This window comes from Bradysia coprophila (assembly GCF_014529535.1).
Source record: "Bradysia coprophila strain Holo2 chromosome X unlocalized genomic scaffold, BU_Bcop_v1 contig_416, whole genome shotgun sequence".
Classification (NCBI taxonomy): domain Eukaryota; kingdom Metazoa; phylum Arthropoda; class Insecta; order Diptera; family Sciaridae; genus Bradysia; species Bradysia coprophila.
The window spans coordinates 24,103-48,241 of record NW_023503334.1 but is presented as its reverse complement, the minus strand read 5'-3'; the positions used below and the strand labels follow the sequence as shown (position 1 = coordinate 48,241).

At 32.5% G+C, this 24,139-nt stretch overlaps 1 protein-coding gene across 1 annotated transcript in view; it reads right to left on the bottom strand.

Moving 5' to 3' along the window:
* LOC119069923 (M-phase inducer phosphatase-like) overlaps positions 1-22,064 on the bottom strand; it is a 107,017-nt gene extending 84,953 nt beyond the window's left edge. Inside the window, exons 1-3 of the mRNA XM_037174143.1 lie at positions 21,831-22,064; positions 20,516-20,886; positions 3,663-3,732 (exon numbers count right to left, since the gene is read on the bottom strand). Coding sequence (XP_037030038.1) covers positions 3,663-3,732; positions 20,516-20,840 — 395 coding nt within the window. The 5' untranslated portion in view covers positions 20,841-20,886; positions 21,831-22,064. The remainder of the gene's footprint in view (positions 1-3,662; positions 3,733-20,515; positions 20,887-21,830) is intronic.
* Positions 22,065-24,139: the final 2,075 nt, after the last annotated feature.

The window sequence follows — 24,139 nt, the reverse complement described above, 5'->3', positions numbered from 1 at the left end:
ACGCAGTTATCTATCACTTGTTTCCTTATGGAATTCCTTTTCTATTGCTGTACTTTTATGAGAATAGAACATAAATAAAAGATCTAAAACGGTAATGATTCTGTGTGTTACATATGCATTCCATCGTATATCGTAACGTTTACGACGACGATAGCACGGCACAAAAGTAGAGTCTGAATTTTAGTAGAAATTTTGAAAAATTAGTATAATTTGTTCTGAGAAGATAATGTCATTATATTGATATTACCGGCATATCCAAGTTCTTTTTCGATCATTTCAAACCAATCAATGTCGTCGGCAATCAATCACGAATTGATAAAAAATCATTTTAGATTTTTTTTTTGATGATAATAACTTTGGATCACCCTGCTCTTTATGGATTTCTTAGATCTTTTGTGTTTACATTTCGTATATTTTTTACTTCATGTTTTACAATGCAGATAAAGTGCCATCGTCGTCTCTTCTCATTCAATGTTTTACAAAAACATCCTTACAAGTGAATACGTTTCATTCAGTAACGCACACAGAAAGCACAAAGACGTTCATTTTGATATATGAGAATCGAGAAACCACGGTAGGGGTTCCTCTTACATAACCGTCCAAATATAAGGGAGGTCTTTTGACATGATTTATTAAAAAATATTCATTGTTTATAAAAATAAATCTATTGTTTTGAACTAAACTATATTATTTGTCGGGCAACATGTATACGTATGCAATGATTGCATCCATTTGGCTTTTTCTTCTTTTTTTTTACTTGAGAGGAACATTGCATTTTTTTGTTAAACATAAGTGCAAATGAAAATACAAATTTATTTGTTTACACAAGTCGACAAGTTAATATAATCTTTTTAAGAAAAAACACTGTGCTACTAATTGGGTCAAGTCGCCAACTTTCTCAATGAAAAGTCCACATATATTTTGCTCACTGAATGTGTGTATGTCTCACATACGACATTCAATAAAAACAACAACAACAAAAAATGTATTTTCTCGACAAGACCTTCCGTACAAATATCGAATTACATAATTTTTGGCTAACCAAAATCCATTACGATACTCGAAACGACCAATTTTCCAAGAACAAATTTTTTGCATCCTTTTGAAACAGGCCGCAATTCAATATGATACTCGATTTTCAAGTGCACCACATAATATATCTATAGATTTCGAAAAGGAAAACGAAGGAAAAAAAACAAACGGACGAGATGTTTATACATATTTCGACTAGATATTTAAACTGTTTTCTCTCTATTTTGCGAAATGATTTCAAATTAGTTAAAAATATATTTAAACCATATGTCCACATTCGAACACACACATTTCTCGATTAAAGATTTCGCGCCAAAATCTCTATTGATCGTTTTACAGTTGGTTCTGTGAAACAGCAGATTTGGGTATTAGGATAGAAAGTAATTTACTTGGAATGTAGCTTTTATTTAGGACAAGACGTTATGTGTAAAATAAGGTAATAACGACTTGTTGCTTTGAAGTTAAACGGTATGAGTTACACAATCTTTTATGGTAAGGATCCCAATAAAAAAAAAACATTTCCAGATAAGATTACACTCGATGGGACATATTGAATTTGACAGGAAAACCTTAAGAAAACACCTATATCTAATCAACGTTGTCAATGGTTAAATACGATTTGATTTATAGAAAGTGTTAAAATTCGGTTGTATTTTTACTCGTCAATTGTTTGTTATTTCTTAGACAATGGGGGATGTGTCTTTTTCGTTTTATTGAATATTGAAGGATGCACCATTGAATGTCCTCATATAAAATTTCTCCTTGTTCGTTTTTTGCAACAAACAAAACAAACTGAGAAAAAAAATTCTTGGCGCCATTTGTAACGACTTTTCGTAAAAACTTAAATGAGGGTCCTGTCACTATTTACATTATTTACTGGATTTAAATACTGAACATCCTAGCACATATATAGTATTGTGCATGACAGATTTGTTGTTTTTCCACATACATAAATATACAATTCTGCAAGGTTTAACTTAACCAACATAAATTTAAATGCCTTTTTAAATGGCTAATCATAAAAGCAAATAGGTAAATTTTCATAGAAGTCCTAAAGTAATCGAAATTGTGTGGCGAAAGAGCACGTTTACTGTTCTAATGACCCATTCGTTTCTCTAATTCTATGTAAAGGTATATGTATATTGGCTACGAAGGAATATATACTTTTAAAAAGTTAATTGCTGAAATGAAGATGAATAATTTAGTATACCATTTCAACAAGGACATCCCCAAGACAAGTGTAATACGAACTGTTCGAAATGTTTGCAATGCATTCGTTTGCAGATAAAATGCAGGCTCTTTTCTCAGAGTCATTTGCATGCTATGCTGTTGTGTAAATATTGAATCTTCTTATGAATGGAATTCAACCGTTTAAAACTGTTTTTTTCAATGAATTCTCTTCGTTCGTAGAAGAATTTTATGGTAGAAAAATGTATTAGGAGTAGATTTATGACTTCTTGATTTTTCCGAATCGGAAAATCAATGTCTGTGTGAAAATAGTTTTCGCTATTAGCAGGCAAAAGACGTGGTTCGGTATTTAAAATTACTGTAACCACACAGCGCTCCACAGCAAATTGTTTTATTCGCTCTAACCATGCACGTATTCATGTAATTAATCGAAACCATTTACAGCCCGTTGGACTAATTTATTAGCTATTTTATGGAGAGGGTTGGTGTTCAGGGTATAGCGACCGTTAAATCTTGCAATGTCTTACGACTATAAACTCGTTTATGAATTGTTGACAGCTTTATCCGAATCGATGACGAGTTTTATGCTTAATTGTGATTTGCCTGGCGGGATTTGCTTTTTAAATAAGTCGGGAGTCAAGTTCCACAAAAACGAGAAATGTCTCACGGTCATAATTTCAATAAATTGTATCGACATTAACTGATATTGTGTCTGTGAGACTGCATTTTTACTTGAGCTGTATAGACTAGGATTAGGATAACGTCGGTGAGATAGAGGCTCTCAGAACCATATCATCTATGTATTGACTAATTGTAGATCAGATACACCAACCAACCACCACCAATCAACTGCAATAAGGAATGCAGAAGAATTATATTTTTCAATGCATTCCCTTCTAGCAACAACATCAAATTCACCTGAACCAAATGTGGTTCGGATGCTGAAATGAAATATTATCGCATCAGCAATAATTACACCTTATTTAAGTAGAACTGTTTACACAAATCATCCAAAAAATTATAGACCACAAAGAAATGTTACCGTTTAAGTATCAATGACCGGTACAATATGAAAAATTCGATTTTTTTTCTTCCTTTTTTTGCAAATCATTTAAACTATAGGCGGTCTTCACTTTAAATAAATGACTCCTTTTTGTTAACAAAAGAAATACCAAAATGGCAACAATGGTCCTTTAAAAACAATTATACTGAAACCGTAGCAAGTAATACAAAAACATATCCACACGAATATGTGTGTCTGATAGCTGAATTTTAGAGTCTATTCTACCTTTTTTACTAGCAATTTTTTAGACTTTTTAATAAAGAAACCTTATATGGCCATGGCGCCGAGATGGTTGTATATATGGTTGTTTACTCAGATACACTTTACAATATTTGAAATGATGGATTTAATAAAAAAAAATCTTTTTATTTAAACTTACCTGTTAGCGGATCGATTGTCATACTGCAACTCGTTTTGCAACCAGTTAAAGTCCATTTCTTCGTTATTATCTGGAAATTAGAAAATTTCTTGAAAATATTTTATTTGGCAATAGATCATGCGGATGGATATATGTTTCGTGAAGAAATTCCAACTTTTCAGGATTTTTAGACACTTCAACGTAAAACCAGAATATCAAAAACCTAAAAAATTTGTTGCAATCCACACATAAATTACGCTATGGAGACATTTCATCCTTCGGATGCGGTGGAATGGAAAGCGGTAATAAATTTAGCGGTCGAATTTTCACAGCATGCTCCCTATTTACAGTTAAGAAACGATTACGAAAATGACTGGGCTTGCCCAAAATGATGTTAGATCTCACGAAGCGTTAGTGCAAATACTAAGAAAGTATTTGAAACTTCGTAGACGGATTCTTTCAGTCTTCAAAATTAGTGAATGAGTGATGTGTTTGATAAGTTTGTAGTCATTCTTTCTGAGAGGAAAAGTTAATGTAAAACGATATGAACATACACCGTTACTTCCAAAAATCATTAGTGTAATGTACACAATACCAACAATTTGTAAAAAAATTGAAGGTGGATTACATCACATTTACATAATTATTTCATTATTCCCGTTTGTAATACATGGCCTTATTTCGATTTTAGTTATACGACGCATTACAGTGTACAATGAACCTTGTTCTCATATGTTTTTAAAAATAATATATTTTTACAAAATAAAAGCGCCGCACAGATATATGCAGATACTATTCTCTAATTTGCCTACCAAATTGTTCTGTGAAATTTTATTCACGAATTGAATGGTTGGTGAAGACATAAGCGCTTCTTTTATTCGGATTATACAATGGGTATGACCTTTTCTAGACCCATTTCTTTGTCCTCTAATCTAAATTGGACCATCTATTTTTATTACTTTATTATTTTAAAAAAATATTTTTTTTCCTCCTCGATATCTTTTACTGCTGAATGGCTGTATCAACGATTTTGTATGCGCACAAAATTTCCTTTATGTGCCCATGTCATAACGTACATTCAGGATTAATGCCCTTAATTCTAATATTGTTATTAGTACACGCTAAATATTTATATTACAAGAAGGTTCAAGCGATTACATTTTTTCTGTTTTTGTTCTATCACAAGTTTTACCTACTGAAATATAATTCAAAAAAAAAAAAATTGAACTTCATACCAGTGGAATCTTGGACGGAAACCATTGAAATTAAAACCGGGAAATTTTATGGGTTATTTCAATGTTCATTGGTGTGGTTAAAATTTGAATCAAAATTTAACATGAAATTCAATTTTTTTCTTCGTATCTCAATTTGACGAATATGACGACGGGATGGTTTGATTTCGTTTCTTTCACAACGTAATACAGGTGATGCAACACCAGTTATAAATAAACCGTTACCGATGATGCAAGAAGGAAAGGATAACGAATTGAATTTCCTTATATCCAAACACGAAACGACGTCAGTTTAAATAAATCTTTTATGACAGATTCAAATACTGAACCAACATTGGAACTCACAATAAATTGTACGTAGACAGGTAGTAATTGCAGTAACTAATACCTTGAATGAAGTATCAAAGAAAACAAGTTACGCAGCTCGTCACTGTGAGAAATTCTATCAAAATTTACCGTCCAGAAATTAAAGTATCAATCATTGTTTTGTTATTACCAACTGACCTTCTTTGTACTCACTATAGCGAACAAGAACGTTAGAGTCCGACTTAGTGTATTTGTTACTTACAAACTAAAGAAACCCGTCATAGGCTGCTTTTGAGAAATAGAAACTCCTCGGGTTCTTCCACGATTTTCCTGAAATTTCATTCAAGAAAAAAGGGGACCTTACAGTCGCTGTCGCTGGTATTGTGATCAGACCAGCTAGCTTTTTCAATTTTTTTAGTGATAGTCCCATAAATGTCTATACCAACGGAGGGATCAGCTTAAATCAACTTTTCTGCTGAGATACAAAGAATTGTTAAATAGCTTCGCCCAACTACAAATTCTCAGCCAAAGCTGATGCACATATTCTTATTCTTGAAGGGAATAGGACTAATCACGACTGAGTCGTAGTCGATTAGGAACAGGTAATCCACCTGTCGACAATAACGATAGACCGATGACCAAGGAATGCAGCCTTATATACTAAATTGACTGTTATAACAAATAAAGTACAAGATTTTGCACTAAACAATAGGTAATACTTTAAGCAACAGAAGTAAAAGTAGTAAACATTATATATACACATTTCTAAAACGTAAATCGTGAAAGGAGCACGTCTCAAAAATATTCTAAGAAAGGAGAGAAGCACGGTATAATGACTGAGATTAAAAAGCTTGTCAAAGACTCCGTTTTAATAAAAGGAAACCATTGATTAATTGAAACCTTACTTGAGTATTCAATCACAATATTAATCACTGTCAATCATATGTTTTTAACTGATTTTTTTTTGATAAACATTGACGTTGGTGTTCCGTTGAGGAAATATCGGGGAATATATTACAATGATCAACGCATTGAATAGTATTGCATCCACTTAACGAACGTATGTATTTATCATTTACTTTAACGAATATGGTGTAAGGTAATGGACATACAGTGTAATCATTATTCTGGAAAGTTCAACGTTCGACTTTCTACTATGATTATAGGAATAACAAATATTTACATTTATTTGAAAAACAAATTTATAAAATTCGAAATAATGGTCTCACTTCTCAAATATATGTAAAAAGTAAGATAGAGAGATATTGTACGTTAGTGAAGAAAAAGAAGTGTACCCAAAATATTCTAAAATATTTACCGACGTTTTTATGTGTTAAACTTGTCCATGTTCAAATATATTTTTCTTAAAGAAGAGAAGAAGAAGAAAAAAAAATCAAAAGGATTGTGTACACTCACGGTATGCTTACACATTTACTTTGCACCTCCATTGTATTCTCTTTCTCTATGAACACAGAAACTATAAATTTTCCAATTTCATATCAATCATTGTCGATACACTGAAATGTCTAAATATTTTATTTTTTGGAACGACAAGCAGAGACGGTATTATACAGTCCCTAAGGGTTACATAGATTTTGGAGATTTTGGCCTTGAATAAATTTAACGAAATTTGAATGTAAAGTATCAGGGGCACGATAGAATTTTAACAAAAATTCTACTCGGCCAAAATCAGAATTAATTCAATGCAAAAGACGAATTTGTTTTTTGAATTAATGTTTTCCATCTTCCTTTCTGCATTTAATAAGTTAAGTCATTATCTACACTAAATCGTCGTCACACTACATAAAGTAGAGTTCGTTAAGAATGAAATTAACAAAAAAGAAAAAAGAAAAACGAACCCTTTGATGTCATGCACATTGAATTCACGAAATATTCGAAAAGGAAGTCGATGATTTTTTTGTCTCTCTTTTATAAAAAAAAAATCTTGTTATTTCGACAAAACAATGCTGAATGTGATTGATATCAAAATGAGTTTTCAGATGAAACAACTACGTGTATACAATCAGGACCATTAGTTGTTTTTCTGCTCAACTAGCATTTTTAATCAACTCTCTGGCTGGTAGTAATCATTAAAACAGTCGGCAAACAGATGTAAATAGTCCATATATCAACATTCAACATTATTATCAGTGTAACTACACTCACTTTATTCTAATTTTTTAAATTCCTGTCTCCTGTCACCATTCTTCTTATACAAAATGATATTTAAATTCCAACAAAAAGAGCAGCCAATCTCATTTTTGTTTGGATTGTGCATTGATAACGCTTTTTTGTTTACCTAGATTTCTACGAAAATTACCTTAAATTAACGTGTTGCAATCATATTTTATTTATAATAATACGAAAACTGTCTATGTTACCTGATTATGGTCGGGAAAAAAAAAATTGCAAGCCTATACACTGAAAAGAGTTTTTTATCAACTACACGCTTGACTAAGATATATATTTAATGCAAATGCCAATGGTTCTTATTCTTATTATAAAAATAACGTATAAAGTGTACACAATGTACGTATAACGTTTTATGCCTTTGTACAAAAAGTATAATTATTCCGTTTGCTCGAACACGTGCATGGCACAAGGCATCGAAATCAGAGATACTTCCCGTAAATATTCAAATATCTTCTTTTGTACTAGATATTTTTTTATATATTTCATCTTACACATAACATGAAAGAAAGAAAGAAAAAAATTCGTATTTTAAATAGCCGAAAAATTGAAGAGACACATTAGAAGCATAAATAGAATTTCAAACATTACACTCCTCTATTTAGTTCTTTCGTGCCTAAAAGTATATGGAACTTACTAAAATTGAAATTTGAATAAAAATAATGTTCACTATTTGGCGGGCATTTGATGACCGGAAAAGAATCTCTATACAATATCACAGAGACCATAATATAGACGACGTTAAAGCAAGGAATTCTGTTTTTTTTCCCTACTTTATTTTCATTTAAACATTCTACAAGTTTGTCTACACAGCAAAGTTGTTTGATATAACACAACAAAGTGCATACAATATCACATAATATTAAGAGATATGAACAAGATAAACTAAATATACGTAAAAGGACAACAACCTGTCATATTAGTTCAACTAGAACCGAAAACCCTATTTTTTCAAATTTACTTTCTGGGTTAATTCTGTAATATATCAACCATATAGACGGTTTAGCATAAAGTTTCAGTCCAGTGCATAACAGTCACATAGCACTTGTTCAAAAGTGTTGTTTCGAAATTCGTCGGTTTTCGTATACATATACCTTACAGCGCGGATAATTGAGGAAATTCAACGTTGAACTTGATTGATTTTGGCGCAAAGGGGAAATTATTTACAGGTAAAGTGGAAGACAATACACGAACAACAATAAAAAAATGTTAACAAAAAACGCGGGTGTGTGTTCGTATAAATTACTTTTTGTGCAATCGGACATGGTAGTTTGCAAAAATGTAATTTCACTTGGAATTGACTGAAATGCAACGGATACCATAACGTTAAAAGATTTCCCGCGATTTCGGTAATGACAGGATCACGAGAAAGAATTATATATATTTGTTGATGCAAACGAATGGAATTAGAAATAATTTCTAGTTTCGGTTGAAGTAATTTAGACTTTCAGCACAAGGAGGTTTACAGTCATTTTGTTACTTGAAATATGTACTCATGTCTCAAATTAGTGTAAAATTACTCCAGCAAAAGGTATTGGGTACCCTTTTTTAATAACATATGTATGTAGTTTAAGTCATCGACACCCTTGATTACAATTTGTGTTTTTTTTTCTTCTGTTCTCTTAGTCACCAGCACCCTAAAATTATGATCGCAAAACATAATTCCAAATACATGGGCCATATAATTTAACGATTGTATTGATTTCAAAAGATTCTATTTGTAATAAGTTTTACGCATTGAGAATTGAGAAAGAAACGAAAAAAATGTATTTCTACATAAGAATTCTAACAATGTAACATCGTAATAATGTTTGAATTATTATTATTATTTATGAAATTAACGGAAAAATGGGAAATAATGTACCAATTGCAGTTGACAATCTTGTGGAAATCTTAATAGTATAATATTCCCATTCACCGTTTTCACATTATGCCGATTTGGTGTGCAACATAAATTTTTTGTCGTGCGTACGGTGTGATTAACCTTATTTTCTTCACTTGGAATCGCCGTGAAATGGAGATTTGTTGACCTTTTATCTGATGACAATTCAGGAGAGAAAATTTCTACTTTTTCTCCCATGGGAAGAAAATAGATTTTTTCTCACGTGAACTGTCACTTTGTTTTTGTTTTTAAAAATGTTTTATAGAAATGTTTTCGTTTTCACCGTCGGGAAAATAGGGAAATTTAAAGTCGAGTGACTTACGGCTCTCTCCTCGCTCTGACCGAAAACGTCGCTCTTATTGGAATTTGTCCCCTCGGTAAACAAATGACTATTTAAATCAGATGATTTTTTTCACCATCGATATCCACGACAAAGTTGCACTCTTCGAACTTTTTGTTGTTGTTGCTTGTTGACGAATTCACCGTGCCCAGACATACAGGAATATATGCCCAGATAAACAAACAGATTCACATCATTTTACCGAATTGTAAATTTGAAACGTGCATTATTTCCCTCTCTCAGATACATCCTAATAGTATATGACTAGATTTATTGCATGATGATGTTCGAAATTATAGGGATGAACCAATGTTATACGCAGCTGGTCGCTATATTATATTCAACCGTTTCTATTTATGGATCGCTGGTTTAAGGTTCATTGCCCTACAAAAAAAAAATATTGTATGTGTTCCACTTTCTACGTTAGAAAAGTGTAATTGTAAAAAAAGGATCATACAATCCTTACTAATCGCATTTGGATCATTTTTTGTTGTAGAGTTTAATATGAGAAAGTGAAATAATTGATGAAATTGAAATTTTATTTATTGTATCCATCAACAATGCTAGCAAAATGCAGCGTTAGGTATATATTCACTTTCTCATGGATATTCATATGATATGTTGCAACATTCACTTCACAACCATATAATAAAGAAAGGAATATTGGTTACGGTATCAGTTAACTGTTAGAAATTGAGTTACTATATATAAAGACTTGATCGAAGTACAATCTAAAGCCAGTCTAGGTTCTTAATAGCTCGACCAGATAGAACTCATTTTGGGCAGTAAACGTTAAAACACAGTGTTTCTTTGCAATTAACTGGCTTAATGACATGTGCATAGTGTCCTCGTGTAAAAGAAAACATTTCTTATAGCAATCGCGGTAGCAGAATTTGTGTCCAACAGAATAAAAATGTTTGATCGAAAGAGCTAACTGAAGGAACGTAACCTGTTTGTGAAATGTTAAAAATTTTCAATTGATGGATTGTGAATGGAGCAATTCCAAATACTGAACCGCGTGTGATCATCTTTTCGAAGAATGATACAATATTGTTCGGTTTACCGAAAAAGATTCTAGAGCACAAAGGGTATATACAACACATTGTGGACCATCATATCTCACAGTCATTTTTCATTTTCTGGACACTACGATGCTAAATAAATATAAATTGTAAATTGTTATCAGTAGATAGAGCAGGCAATGAATAACAAAAATTTATCAAATTCCCTTCGTTCATACAATAAAATTGAAAAGCTCTTCTGGTATGGTTGGAATGACCACGGGGCCCTGAGAGAGACGTTTTATTTTTAACTAATTAGTCCTAACAAAGAGAGATCTTCAATGGTAAATTGTCAATTTGTATGAACACATTTTCTTCCGCATAGTTCTACAGACTCTAAAAGGATGTATGAGGGCATGCGAATAAATATCGAAAAATATGATGAAAAATATGATGAAACATATTCAGACAACGATTTTTGAATTTCTTGATCGTAAATAAATACCTTCAAAACGACATTAAATGGATGCATGGAAAGGTGATGATTATGGACCGGAATTGCGAAAAAGCTTATAATAATCCTTCGATCACTAAAAATTTCTCTCGCTATCTCTGACTTTGAGCGAATTTAGAATAAAAATAGGATAAAGTGGAAGCAAATTAAAATGATCGACTATGAGTGTATCCGGATTTGAAAGCCAGTATAGTCTTACATACCGCCCATTTGAACTGTTTATATTGCATTTGTTAGGTTTATTATCTGTAAACAGTTCCAATGCACACGCATAAGCCCGAATTCGAAGTAAAAACGTGCGCGCGCAAGCTCAATACACCGAAAAAACATTGTGAATGCTATACAAATCGATCGAAAGCTTGTTATTTAATCTTCATAGTCGACCATTTTGATTTACCCTGCCTTTAATTCGTGGAAAAGTGCACTTATCTCATGCCTTATTTTCCTGGCTCTCTCACGGAGTACTTTTTGCTGAGTGGAAAGCATACTTAAGAGATACTTTCAATTCGATTGAAGTGATTGTAATAATTCCGTAAAGTTAGTGTGTCCCCGAATTTATGAATTAAACAAAAGGTCATTAGTGTTAAGGCCTTAAATCGGTTAAGATCAAGCTTTATCCGATGCTGCAGCAATAACAACTACTGTGTTGTTTACATGTATTTATTACCAAACAAAAATTTATCGAAATATTAAAAATATAACAAAAGCGTCCGTCGGTCGGTCGGTAAAGCAACACAAAAAAATAATTGTCTCAAAATAAGAAAATTCCTTAATTTAAAAACTTCTCACGAATCTAAATTTAGGTAAATTATATGCACTAATTTATTTCTTAAAATCCTCAAATTATCATATTGATGTAATTTAAATGTCATTCTCATATGCAAAAATTGTGCCAAACATATGAAATCGTTGATAACAAAGTAATAAAATTAGCGACTTCACCAACAATATAGGTATAGCACACGCGCGAATATTATATTATTGTTATACATTCATATAACCATAATCTGCAACTGGATTTTTTGGATTTTACTGAATGAAACTCTTAGAAAATATTTAAAATGAGATGAATACTAAGAAGAAAAAAAAAGCAGAAAGAAATGTAAAACGCATATTATGTGAGAGATGCTGTTGACCCATACCGACCCCATCATAATCAAACAGAGTGTTAAAATGCTTCAAATAATTTTTGTACAAATAGTTTTTTATTTAACGTGAATATGTATTGACCAAAACATTTAATGTTTCCGGATAAACATTCATTTATATAGTCACGGATTTATGTGATTTTTTCTCGTTTTTTAAGAAAAATTTCGGCGAAAAAAAAACCCAACAAATCGCATATCACATCCCAAACTCAATCTCTGCTCTCAAACTGAATGGACAACGGGCAACATTGTATATAATGAGTAGAATGACATCATTTTCTACTATCACCTCATATATACTTTTATAAAAATGGGTTTAATCTCTCTTTTTGCTAAAAATTATCTGCATTCTCTTTCTGTATTATCGTTGCTGTTTTTTTTTGTTCTGGTCATTTTTATTAACGAACTAATTAAGAAATTATGTTCAACCGACTAAAAAATAATTAGTTTACATTTTTTTGGCTATATGATGGGCGAAGAAACAGGATATCAAATTAATTTTTTTTTTCCAATAATATTTGAAATTTATTTGATATGAATGACCGAAACGAATTCCGTGGCAAGGACACATTTTTAATAAAAAAAGAAGAAAAAAGAAATGCCACCAGAAATTGATTCATTCAAATTGGTACACAATTTTCCATTCGAACCTCTCACGTACCCAGAGTCAATATCCAAATATTTACACCCCTGCAGGAAAATTAGACACCCACACAATACACAAAATTATCCGATACTACCACCCACACTGTTTTCATAATTTATCAAAAATTGCTGGCGGTTATTTTCACAAAAAATATTCAGCCGTTGCTACAATATAATAGTGTATATACATATACAGTTCATCAACGGTTCTGTTGAGACGATAAAAAGCTCTGAGCTATTAGACGAAGAAAAAAAGTTGATAATAAAATGGAAATATATGCGACGATTAAATTGTGATTGTGAACCAATAATGTGGAGGTCCCTTAATAAATTGACCGCTCTTCGCATTGTCGGATTGTGATAGTTTTTCAGTTAATTAAACAAAGTCCAATGATCATCATTATAGTGAGTCACATATTTTATCAATGCAGTCCGAGAAAATATTGCAAAGTGTGAGGGAAATTTTTTTTATTTCCAAATTTTTTTCGTTTGAAAGCCAGGTGCTGATTCTATTCTAGTCCTACTCAACTATTGCTAATATATGAAACGTTAACAGTTAACTATGCTCCCATTCATTTGTTGTTGTTGTTTTTTTTTTCTCTTCAAACAAACTCTATAGCACCCCTATCATTGTGAGGTTATCGAACCGGGACTATAATTTTCGTTAATTTATTATTGAAATAGAGAGTATGCTATAAATGTTTGTTGTTCTACTGCAAGTTATAGTCTAAAACTAAGCATATAAAAAACCGAAATACATAAAACACAATTTATTTCAAAGTGTCTTATGTTGAGAGTAGTAACGTATATGCAACTTACACGTTATGTAGCAACAAAACCACACGTTGAATCATTTTGTTCTAATAAAAAAAAATTCTGCATTTTATAATCAAAGTCCCTGCATCTCTCTACAACACCACCACGGTACAAACATTAAAAATGTCCTTCAATCTATGCTGTGTGTACGGAGCTAATATGATTAATTCAATTTTGAGTTAGTTCGTTAAGCATACAATTGTATTACATTGTATTCTCGTATCTTATGGCATAAGCTCCCTAAAATTGTGTTTATATTTTTGTTTGAAAAAATGCAATGCTGTTTTCCAGGAGGTTGTAATGTACTGGTCCATACATTTGTTGGTTGGACTTGAACGAGATAATGATCGAAGTAACGACTAATCATAAAATACGATCAACGAATTTAGCAAAGTTATTTTGATCTGCTGAAATTATGATCGGAACAATCATAAAAATGATTCATTAGGGCATGGACAACAGATCAACTTTTGAATGTGATTCGATTGATACAGTCAATTTGATTTTGTTACTCGATCGCCATAAACATAACATTTTATTGATTTTATTTATAAACATTGCCTGTGCGATTCACGGCAAAAATAGATAATATAACAATGTGGAACGCATTAGGCTCAAGTAATAAGTTTCACTCTCGGTCTTTGTAACGGAAAAGGTTTCCGATTTTTTATTTGAAGAAAGGTACAAAATTCACATAAAATTTGAGAAATAAATCAGAATCTATGTTCGGGGGAACTCCGTGCAAGTAGCAGTTCTATTTTTTTAAATTTTGATAATCAGTCTACCGACCGAATTCCATCGATACACTAACAAAAAGTATTGTCCAATGTACCGTTGTGATTCGTACTCTAAAAACCTGAGTTTTCCGAAAAATGTTTCCAAATCATAAAATCAAATTATCCGAGATTACACAAAAATTTTGTGACAAAATCAAATGCATTTTTATATATATATTGTGTCATTGAGAGAGAGAGAGAGAAAGAGTAGAGCATAACGGCGAGTAAAATTGCATACCGTCTACAATATACCCGTACCCAGTCTATACAACATATACATTAAATGTAACCATATGGCGAATTTCCCGCGCATATACAGTACAGTTTAACAAAAAAATATTGAGGGTTCACTATCATGATCGAATATAAAATGAGGTAATATTGGGGATATACTACGGTCAGGAATAATATTCATGCTTTTGTAGCACGAGACAATGCATATGGTGGTTTTAACATAAAAATTAAATATTTTTTTATTATCAATTCTCACTTCATATCAACACGAGAGGACTGGTCTTCAAGAAAAGACGTATACAAATGCGGCATTGACTTATGTTTACCTTTTTCTGTTTTCAAATACGGAATAAAGTCCTCGCAGATCAGTTCGGGTAAATGGCAAATTTATAATTATTACGTTAAAATGTAATAACCATAGCCATGAATTATTTATGCTATGCATAACGATAATATTTAAGTGCGGTCGCAAACGTACTCATAGCGATACACACACAGGACACATATATAAAGAATAATAACGTAACGTAAACTACCGACAGAGTATTTACATTCTTGCATTTCTTTAAAAAGATTAAAAGTTTCGTTCGTGATAAGAAGTGAATTGTAAATAAAAATTAGAATATTTTGGTTTCGGTACGATAAACATGGTGGAACTAAATAGACAATAGTGGTGCGTTTATTTTATTTCAATTTTTTTTTCTCGAGTATTTTTGTAGCCAACTACTAGAAAAGGTAGAACAGGACACATGTTTTATCGGTTGACTCGTGTCATCACTAAAAAAAAGACAAGAAAAAAAAATAGTAAAAAGGTCATTCAACCAATTTACGTTATGTCTGACCATAGGTGATATAGAGAATATGGCATCAGGTTAAAATGATTATGTTCGTTGGTGCGTCTTTAACATTTTTTGTTTCGATGAATTTAAACTTCGTTATTTCTCACACCCCACATTATACAATTGTCTTGTGTAATCAATAACCTAGCTGAGAGTTCTTCTAGTGTTGATTACCGATTATTATTTATGAATTCACAAAATTAAATGAATTTTCATTAATATTATAAATGGTGTCAGTATTTCCAAATAAAATGCAATTACTTAACACTCTGTTTGAGCCATAAAAACGGTGCTACGCTTCATTAGACACTGAACTTGAACGACGAAAATGTGATGCAGTTGCAAAGAAGAAGTACATAAAAAACCCACACAGGACCACCGAATGTGAAAAAGCTAAGAAAATACCAGCGACAGAGAAGAAAAAAAAAATCGCGAAATTTTGCTTCATCGCATATTTGCGTATATTAATTTAACATATTTCTCTCGTCAGTCAGTTTATTTGAATACACCCATTTACCATATGTACATTATATTTTGATCGTGGACGATATATGATGCCATTGTGTACCTTAATTAGAGTGTAAAATACATTTATATGCTTCAATGGCAGCGACAACGACAATTTTTTCTTTTTTTAAATATTTATAGTCTTTGTGGAATTAAAGCTAAATTTTTATTTCGTACGATTAACATAATTCGGCACAATAAATATCTTCTCAGCATTATAGTCCTTAGTTTGCTTGCCTTTGTCCTCGTAATATTTAATATCAAAAAGATTGTTGCCATACGATAAAATGGACGAAAAAATCTTTCCTCTGACTATTTAAAAAAAAAATGGGTCGGGACCGCCAAAGAAAATCGTTCACCCTTAGACCAACTAAACTACCAATAGACTTTTCATCTGCGAATTTTCCACACGATAATTTATTGGGTGAACTATGACCGAGAAATGTCGAACGATAGTTATATAAAATATAATTTTTCTGCCTGTGGAGACAGTGGTCGTCTGTTCGAAAAAGGTGATCCAATCATTAATCGATTCAAGATAAATTGTTTCATTAACCGAGATTTTGAGACTTCACTTTAAAATTCGGTGACATTCAGAATGAAGTTCCCTTCAAAAGTTTAACGGTAACACTTCTCGTTACGAATGTCGATTCTAGGTTTTTATGAAACGTAAACGGAATTAGTGTATTTGCAACTAATTCCATTTATGTTAGTTAAAAACCTAGAATCACGACCTTATAAACAAACACACGGAACTGTGTTCTAATAAGAAATTTTGTTGATTTTTTTTTAGCAAACAAGGAAGTTTAAAGCCCGCGAAACCGTACATCAAATACATGTTTTATGAATTTCAAATAAAAGAATTTTTTTTTCTTTGACAATTTAAAGGGACAACAACTCTTTGTCATACAGATTTCCATTTATAAATTCATGTATCAAGCGAACAATCCGTATATTGATTCTATTAAGTTATCTGTCAGACGGAAAGAGTCGGAAAGTAACGTTCGTCTGGTCGGTATATTATTTTGTAATGGGTGTGCGTATTGTAAGATTGTGCAACTTAACATTATAAAGAAATCTTGATATGTTGAAAACAGGTAAAACACGATACCCATTTTTATGCTAATTTATTGTTCATATAATGTGCATTTCGTCAGTGAAGGAAGGATAACTACAGCTACATATAATAGTACAGTTTCTAATTGACATGCTGCAACTACTACATACAGCTAACGTTGTCATTCACCTTCAACTGATGCAGTTAAATAATTTTGATCCAAAGAAAGTTTTTCTCTAAAATTCAATTATTCCTTAACGCATAAACTATGTTATGCGGAACAATGTAATAATTTTATAAAGAAAACAGAACACCCTCTGTTCAAACACGCGCCAAAAAATGTATTTATATTGTTCCTAATGATTTCATTCATTCGTGTTTCGTAAGGAAAAATGTTAGAATCAGAGGGGTCAAATAAAAGTTTTTGCCCGTTGCATCGTAACGGTAACTCAAGGTGTAGGATATATCTCTAACGAAAGAAAAGACACACACACATCCCATTCGCCTAACCGATTTTTATTAAGAAAAGCAATGATTAATTATTTATTGATTTACACATCGATCGATGCAAAAGGGTTCATATTCTTTTGTAAAAATTTGTTTTGAGACACAGATGGTTTTTGTGTCGGACGTTCGGTTAAAAATCGATCAAAGTATCTTTTGACTTCTGTTTGGGGTGTTGAGATTGAGATTATCAAGACGATGAAAATGATCTTTTAAATATTGGGTTCTGGTTCAGGCAAATTGATGTTGAAGCTTCGGTTCTAAACAGTATTTTATGAAAATTTGTACGGCATTGCCTAGTACTTGCTGATTGAGATGCATTGAAATAAATAACGATTACAAGGCTGAGCGTCTCATAAAGTCACCTATTGTGATTGAACTATTTCTTTTAAACGTTAGGAGAGTCCTAGATCGAACGATAATCAGTTATATACCTCAGCCACATTGTAGAATAACCAAATTGCTCTGCAAATAAAACTTTCGGCACCACATGCAGAATGACATTTAAAAGTAAAATTTTGATAGAAAGATGAGTCGTGCCGGAGGGATCAACTTCCCGAATTATAAACTAGTCCGGCATGGCACACAATTTAATAAACATTTTATTTTTAACATTTATATTACCTAATGACAGTAGTACCTCCAGTTCATAACCAATTTGATTTTTCTTTGATATTAGCTAAATGAGTCATACACCCGGCCAAAAGTTCGTTAACATTTAAAAACAAGAATGCCAGATTAGGTTTCAAGTCGATGCCTTGAGGTACTGAAGTGCACGTGGGCTCTCCGCAGTTTCAGCACCAATCTCAAGAGCTTAACTATAAGAACTTTAGCCTACAACATATCGATATTTATGGATATCTGTTACAAACTGATTGAGCTTCCAAACTCAATTCCATTAAGTGATCCGATCAATTAGTTTATTAATTGTGAACGGAACTAATTCTGAACCATTTATTACCTCGTAAATTCAAAACTTAATGTAAACCTAAACCTTACCATGTGTGGTACGCACATTAAACAATAACGATAAGAGACTGAAACAAAGTTAAAATGAAAATAAAAACATTTTCTTTCCATTTCGATAAAAACGGTTTCTCGCTCAAGACTTTTCCCGCTTGCCTGTTAACGTTACAACGGTATGAACATATTTACCTTACCCCTAAATCGTACCCATAATAAATGTGCATTTATACGTACCTTTAAACCATATAAAAATTGGTTGGTCCCCTTTTTCTTAAAAAAAAAACTCAAATCCATATAGCACCAAAGAATACATCAATTTCGTGACATATGTGATCCTGTCGTCTTATAAGAAGTTTTTCATATAAAAATGTGCACTCTGCAGTTTATGATGTTTCTAAGGGACTTTGTTTTTATACCTTCGTCTTCGTGTAATAATAACGCATTTTCGCATCTGCTGCTGAATGGTAAATAAAATAAAAATTTTCACCCAAATGCGTGTACGGGATAGTTTAGGGATATTTTTATAGTTTGGATACGGTAATTTACTTATTACATTACCCAACATACCGATCTACCTAAACTCTACCTACATACAATTTTCATAATAAACATTTCGTTGATACGAACCCCGACATGAACTGAAAACTTTTGATTTAAGAAAACGAAAAAGGAAAATACGTTACATGTCTACTATCTTACGATTTGTTGATGGTTTATTCACCCTCTTTTTCGGAGACTATTACCTGGTCGATTGTGTAATAGGGAAAGTATTGGAAGGTATTCCGTTTCCATAAAAACGAGAACATGTGAAGAATTCTATATATCAATGCAGTGGTAAAACGGATAACAAGAATAAACTACCCCATGTACTACACGTGTATGCAAGTAAAAGATTTCGAGTTTGTCAACTTTTTGATGGGTATAAAAATTAACACCGATATCCCGTAAACATTGAATATTAATATGGAAATGCGTTAAACATGCGATCGAATGCATGAAAGAAGCAGCTTGTAAATTGATTATTAATTGAATTTATGGATGCGGTGGGCGAAAATCAATTTATTTGATTAATGATTGCTTGTTGAAAGGGTTCATAGATTTCAATGAAAACTAAATTGATCGACAATGAAATGAGCGGCGAAAGATGTTCACATTGATTGACGAGACGAAATGTAGAACGAATTTCTCGTTTGAACATTGAGAAAGCAGAATACAAGTGGGTTGATGGCGGGATGGATGGAAAGAAAGATATCGAACCAATGGATAATCTGAACTTTTATTGAAAGAAAATTGTGGGTAAACGAAAATTGTATAAAAACTAAAAGAAGGAGTGGTGTAAGTGCTTTGTTGTAGAATTGTCGTTTTTTCATGTGATTCCCTGAAAACTCTTGAATCTATGCCGAAAAATTTTTTCTGTCTTTTATGTCTTCATGAGATACATTTGCAGTTAGAGTTATCCAAGGATTAAAAGTCGCTAATGACAAACTATTCAACACATGTGTTCAAACTAGGGCTTTCTAAAGGATCTTAAAAGGACGGGAAGGTTTAATTGATGCGCATGATGAACGGGAACAGGATTAGGGAATAGTTTCATGGTCTGGAAACGCAATACACCATCGCAACATGACAAATCTAATCTAAAAATGAATCCATCTGCGTGGAAATAATTTTTAGTTTCACGGCAACTCATGCCGCCTAAGACTCGGAAAAATAATTACTTTTTGTAATGCGTTCATCGCCAAGTAAAGTACCGTGTCAGACATAACTCAACAATTCAAAGAAGAGACTAATATCTCAGATGTTAAACAATAGCTGTCAATGACGTTCATTGATTGTAAACAAAGAAAAAAACGCTAAGTCCTAAACTACGAACAAAATGAAATATTTTCCACAAAAATGAATCACTTGCGTACTCACCTACATCTTCCCTGAATGACATATCGGTTGTATTAAGATCCATTGCCGATTCATCTGTTTCGCGGATCAATTCAAATGCATGCCGAGTGCTTTCATCGATTAAAAATTCTTTACCGTTCGTACGCGAAGGCGTTTGAAAGCTGTTACTGTCGCCACTGCCATAACCTGAATCCGTTGACTCTTTTTTGGTAAATTTGTTTGATGCAACGTAATTGTTCGCTTTTCTGTTTGATTGGCTTAGTGAATGTGCACCATTTGATGACGTTGTCAAGGAGGAGGCAGTTTCACAGTCTGGCTTTGAATCAATCACCAACTGGTCAATCATGTTGAATTCGATTTAAAAAAAATTAAAATTGTAAAACTATTAAAATCTGAAAATGGAAAGCAGAAAATGTTAGGATTAGTCGTCAATATTGGTCACTTCGGGGTGATGACAATGTTTTACCACTAAAATATATAAGAGGCTTGGCTTGGGAAATACTCAATCACAAATTGACTCAAGTCTATTGTGTTGTATAATTGATAGTTAACGTCAATTTGTTGTATGGGTTACTTGATTCTCTATTGTCGTCAATGTGTTTTTTAGATCAACTTTTTATGTGCGTTGCGGTAAAATGCAAACAGATGTGCGATGTAAATTTTGGTAGATTCTGTGCTATTTTCAATATTTCTATGAGAGGACGGCAATCTAATCAGTGGGATCGGTAACTATTAGGATATAAATTTTTAACCATTTTGAAATGAACTTTTCGATGATTCGTGAAGAAATTGCTCGAAATTTTTGAGACATTTGCAAACGTCGAAGTTCTCCATAGACATTTTGGCACAGATGCTGTGTCAATAGCATGGAAAAGTTTCATAAATGGTCATTGGTCTAGACGAGATTCTTTTGAAAGTGAAAATGATATGTAACGATTGCATCAATTGATCAACTTCTTGAACAACTTCACTATAGCTTCACTGTCAAGTTTGAGTGACCCTCATTCTTTGACTAAAAATATCGAACTTTTAGACCAATTTTTACCTAAGGATCAAAATATGCTTACAAGGTGATGAGTCTCCCCTGTAAATGGGCTAATATTTAAGACAGAAAAAAAATACCGGGCATCACAATCAGTGTATGAGTGACTGAAATATTGAGGTTAAGTCGGAACGAATCTATTTTTAAAGTTTATCGCAAGATCCAGATATTACATTTTTGACTTCATTTGTATTACAACAACTTTGATTGAGTACTTCCTCTTCCAAGCTCCACCATTTTTGGTGCAAATTTCACTAGTTCTTTATGATATGTTATGTTTGTGTGTATACTCACGATTTGGTAAAATAAGTTATAAGATGCAACCCGTTGAATTCTAACTGGCCATTTAATAAAAAGTAAAAATAATAATTCGTAAAAAGTCGATAAAACAAAAAGTTCACAAAGGAACTGCAAAACACAATTAACAATCACACTAATCGACCGACTTTCATCACACGCTGCTGGTACATTGAAAGGCAATTTATGTACTATCGTGGCAGAGGGATTTTTTAATTGATAATTGTTGCCCGATTCGACTGATTAGAGTGGTACCACACAACGCATACCTAAATGGTCTGTAATTGTCGGTGGTATGCAGCAAGTTTTCTACATTTTATAACCAAAGTATTTAATATTTACGGGTAAAGTTTGGATTTATAATAGCTCAATTCCCGTCGGCGCTGATAAATTTATTCTGTCAACTAGTCTCGAGGATATTGTAAATTTATCCAGATAACCGGCAGCTCTTAAATTTATCATTGTCCATATGCGCTGATGGAAATACACTCAATACACTTATGAGGACGATTTTATAATTCTCGTTATCTCGTTTCATTAATCTTAACTTTTAATTCAACGGGACTTACAAGACTTAAAGAACTCAAGGATCTGAAATAACTTACATTCACAAAAATTCCCAGACCTTAATACATGATAGGGGGGGTTTATCAAAATCGGACAAATTGTGACCAAAAATTGGAGAAAAAAATAAAATTCGGACGTCCACTTTATTATTCGATTTTTTAGTCACTTTTCGTAAAATGAATTAAATATTGTTCTAGTATGGGTATTTCATTTCGTCAAAAATTGTATTTTGTAGACATATTCCATTTAACACCTTACACACATTACTGAGTTATTGAAGTGAACAGTTTTAAGAGCTTCCGAGCGTAGGCTGAAATTGTAGCCTACATTTCTGCGTTTCGAAATTTTTGATCGTTGATATCTTTTTACGAGAGCCCCTTTTAAAAAATGTACGACCACATTTTCGAGTAAAAATATGTCAGCTTTGAATAAAAAATAAAATTGTCTGTGAAAGTTCCATGTGCTTTGAGAAAAGTGTACCTTTGATGCAAATTTGGGGCATCGGTACAGTTTTCTCAACGCACATGAAACTTTCACAGACAATTTTATTTTTTATTCAAAGCTGACATATTTTTACTCGAATATGTGGTCGTACATTTTTTAAAAGGGGCTCTCGTAAAAAGATATCAACGATCAAAAATTTCGAAACGCAGAAATGTATGCTACAATTTCAGCGTACGCTCGGAACCTCTTAATTGTCAATTTGTTATTGAAAATGAGGGTAAGCCCACGAGGAAAATCACATAATACCCTAGATTTTATTTTAGTGATTAGAGTTCTCGAATTTTTTACTCCTAAACATCAGACTTACCCTTTAGTCAAATAGAAGAACACAACACAGACATTTATCATTGTTACTGAAAAAAGCCAACAACTTTTGACACAAAACGATAGTCCCACTTTTTCCAGAAAGGACGTGGACACGGAGTTTTCATCGAAATTATATCATTTTTCGCATAAATTTAGACTTCACTTTAGCATTGTCTTAAACGAAATTTCGGAATTTTTTCGACACTTTTTCAGAATTGAAAATCACAAAAACATTCACTAAATCCATGCAATTTGTGGCACATTCGCCTATGTTAGATTTTGTATGGAAATGAAGACAGAAATTGATAAAACTTTCTTAAAAAAGAAGTCTCTTCATTTCCATACAAAATCAAGAAAAAACGAACTGACACACCAACAAAAGACAGAAAAGCTCACCGAATTCGCCACTATTTGCGTGGATTGAAGTGACTTGCATCGCTTCAGGAGTCTTTTGAAGAGAATCAAAAAAATTTCGCCAAGTTGTACTTTCACATAAACGCGAACCGATTACTTATCTTTACATAAGTAATACCTAGCAACGTTCTAACACCGCTAAGTGGCTCAAAGTCGACGCATCTCCAACGATCGATAAAATTGAAAATGGTGGAATAACGAATTCACTAGCGTCATTCATTGAAATTTTCAATTAAGAAAAAATTGTTTCGGCTACATGTCCGTCCATACCCCCATATAATACACTCATTTCTGCAAAGCTCTCAATGAAGTCGACTCGATTAATTATTCTTTTCTTCGTGCCAACGAGCGGTAAACTTTACATCACTGTTTGTGACTGTGAAGAAGTGCTTATCGGGCGCCAATATGTAAAATGTGATACACCCAAAAAATTATTTTCAGCACAGCTGAACATTTTTTTTGAAGCGAGATAAGTACAGATGTGTAACGTAGCAGTATAGACATGCAACTAAAAT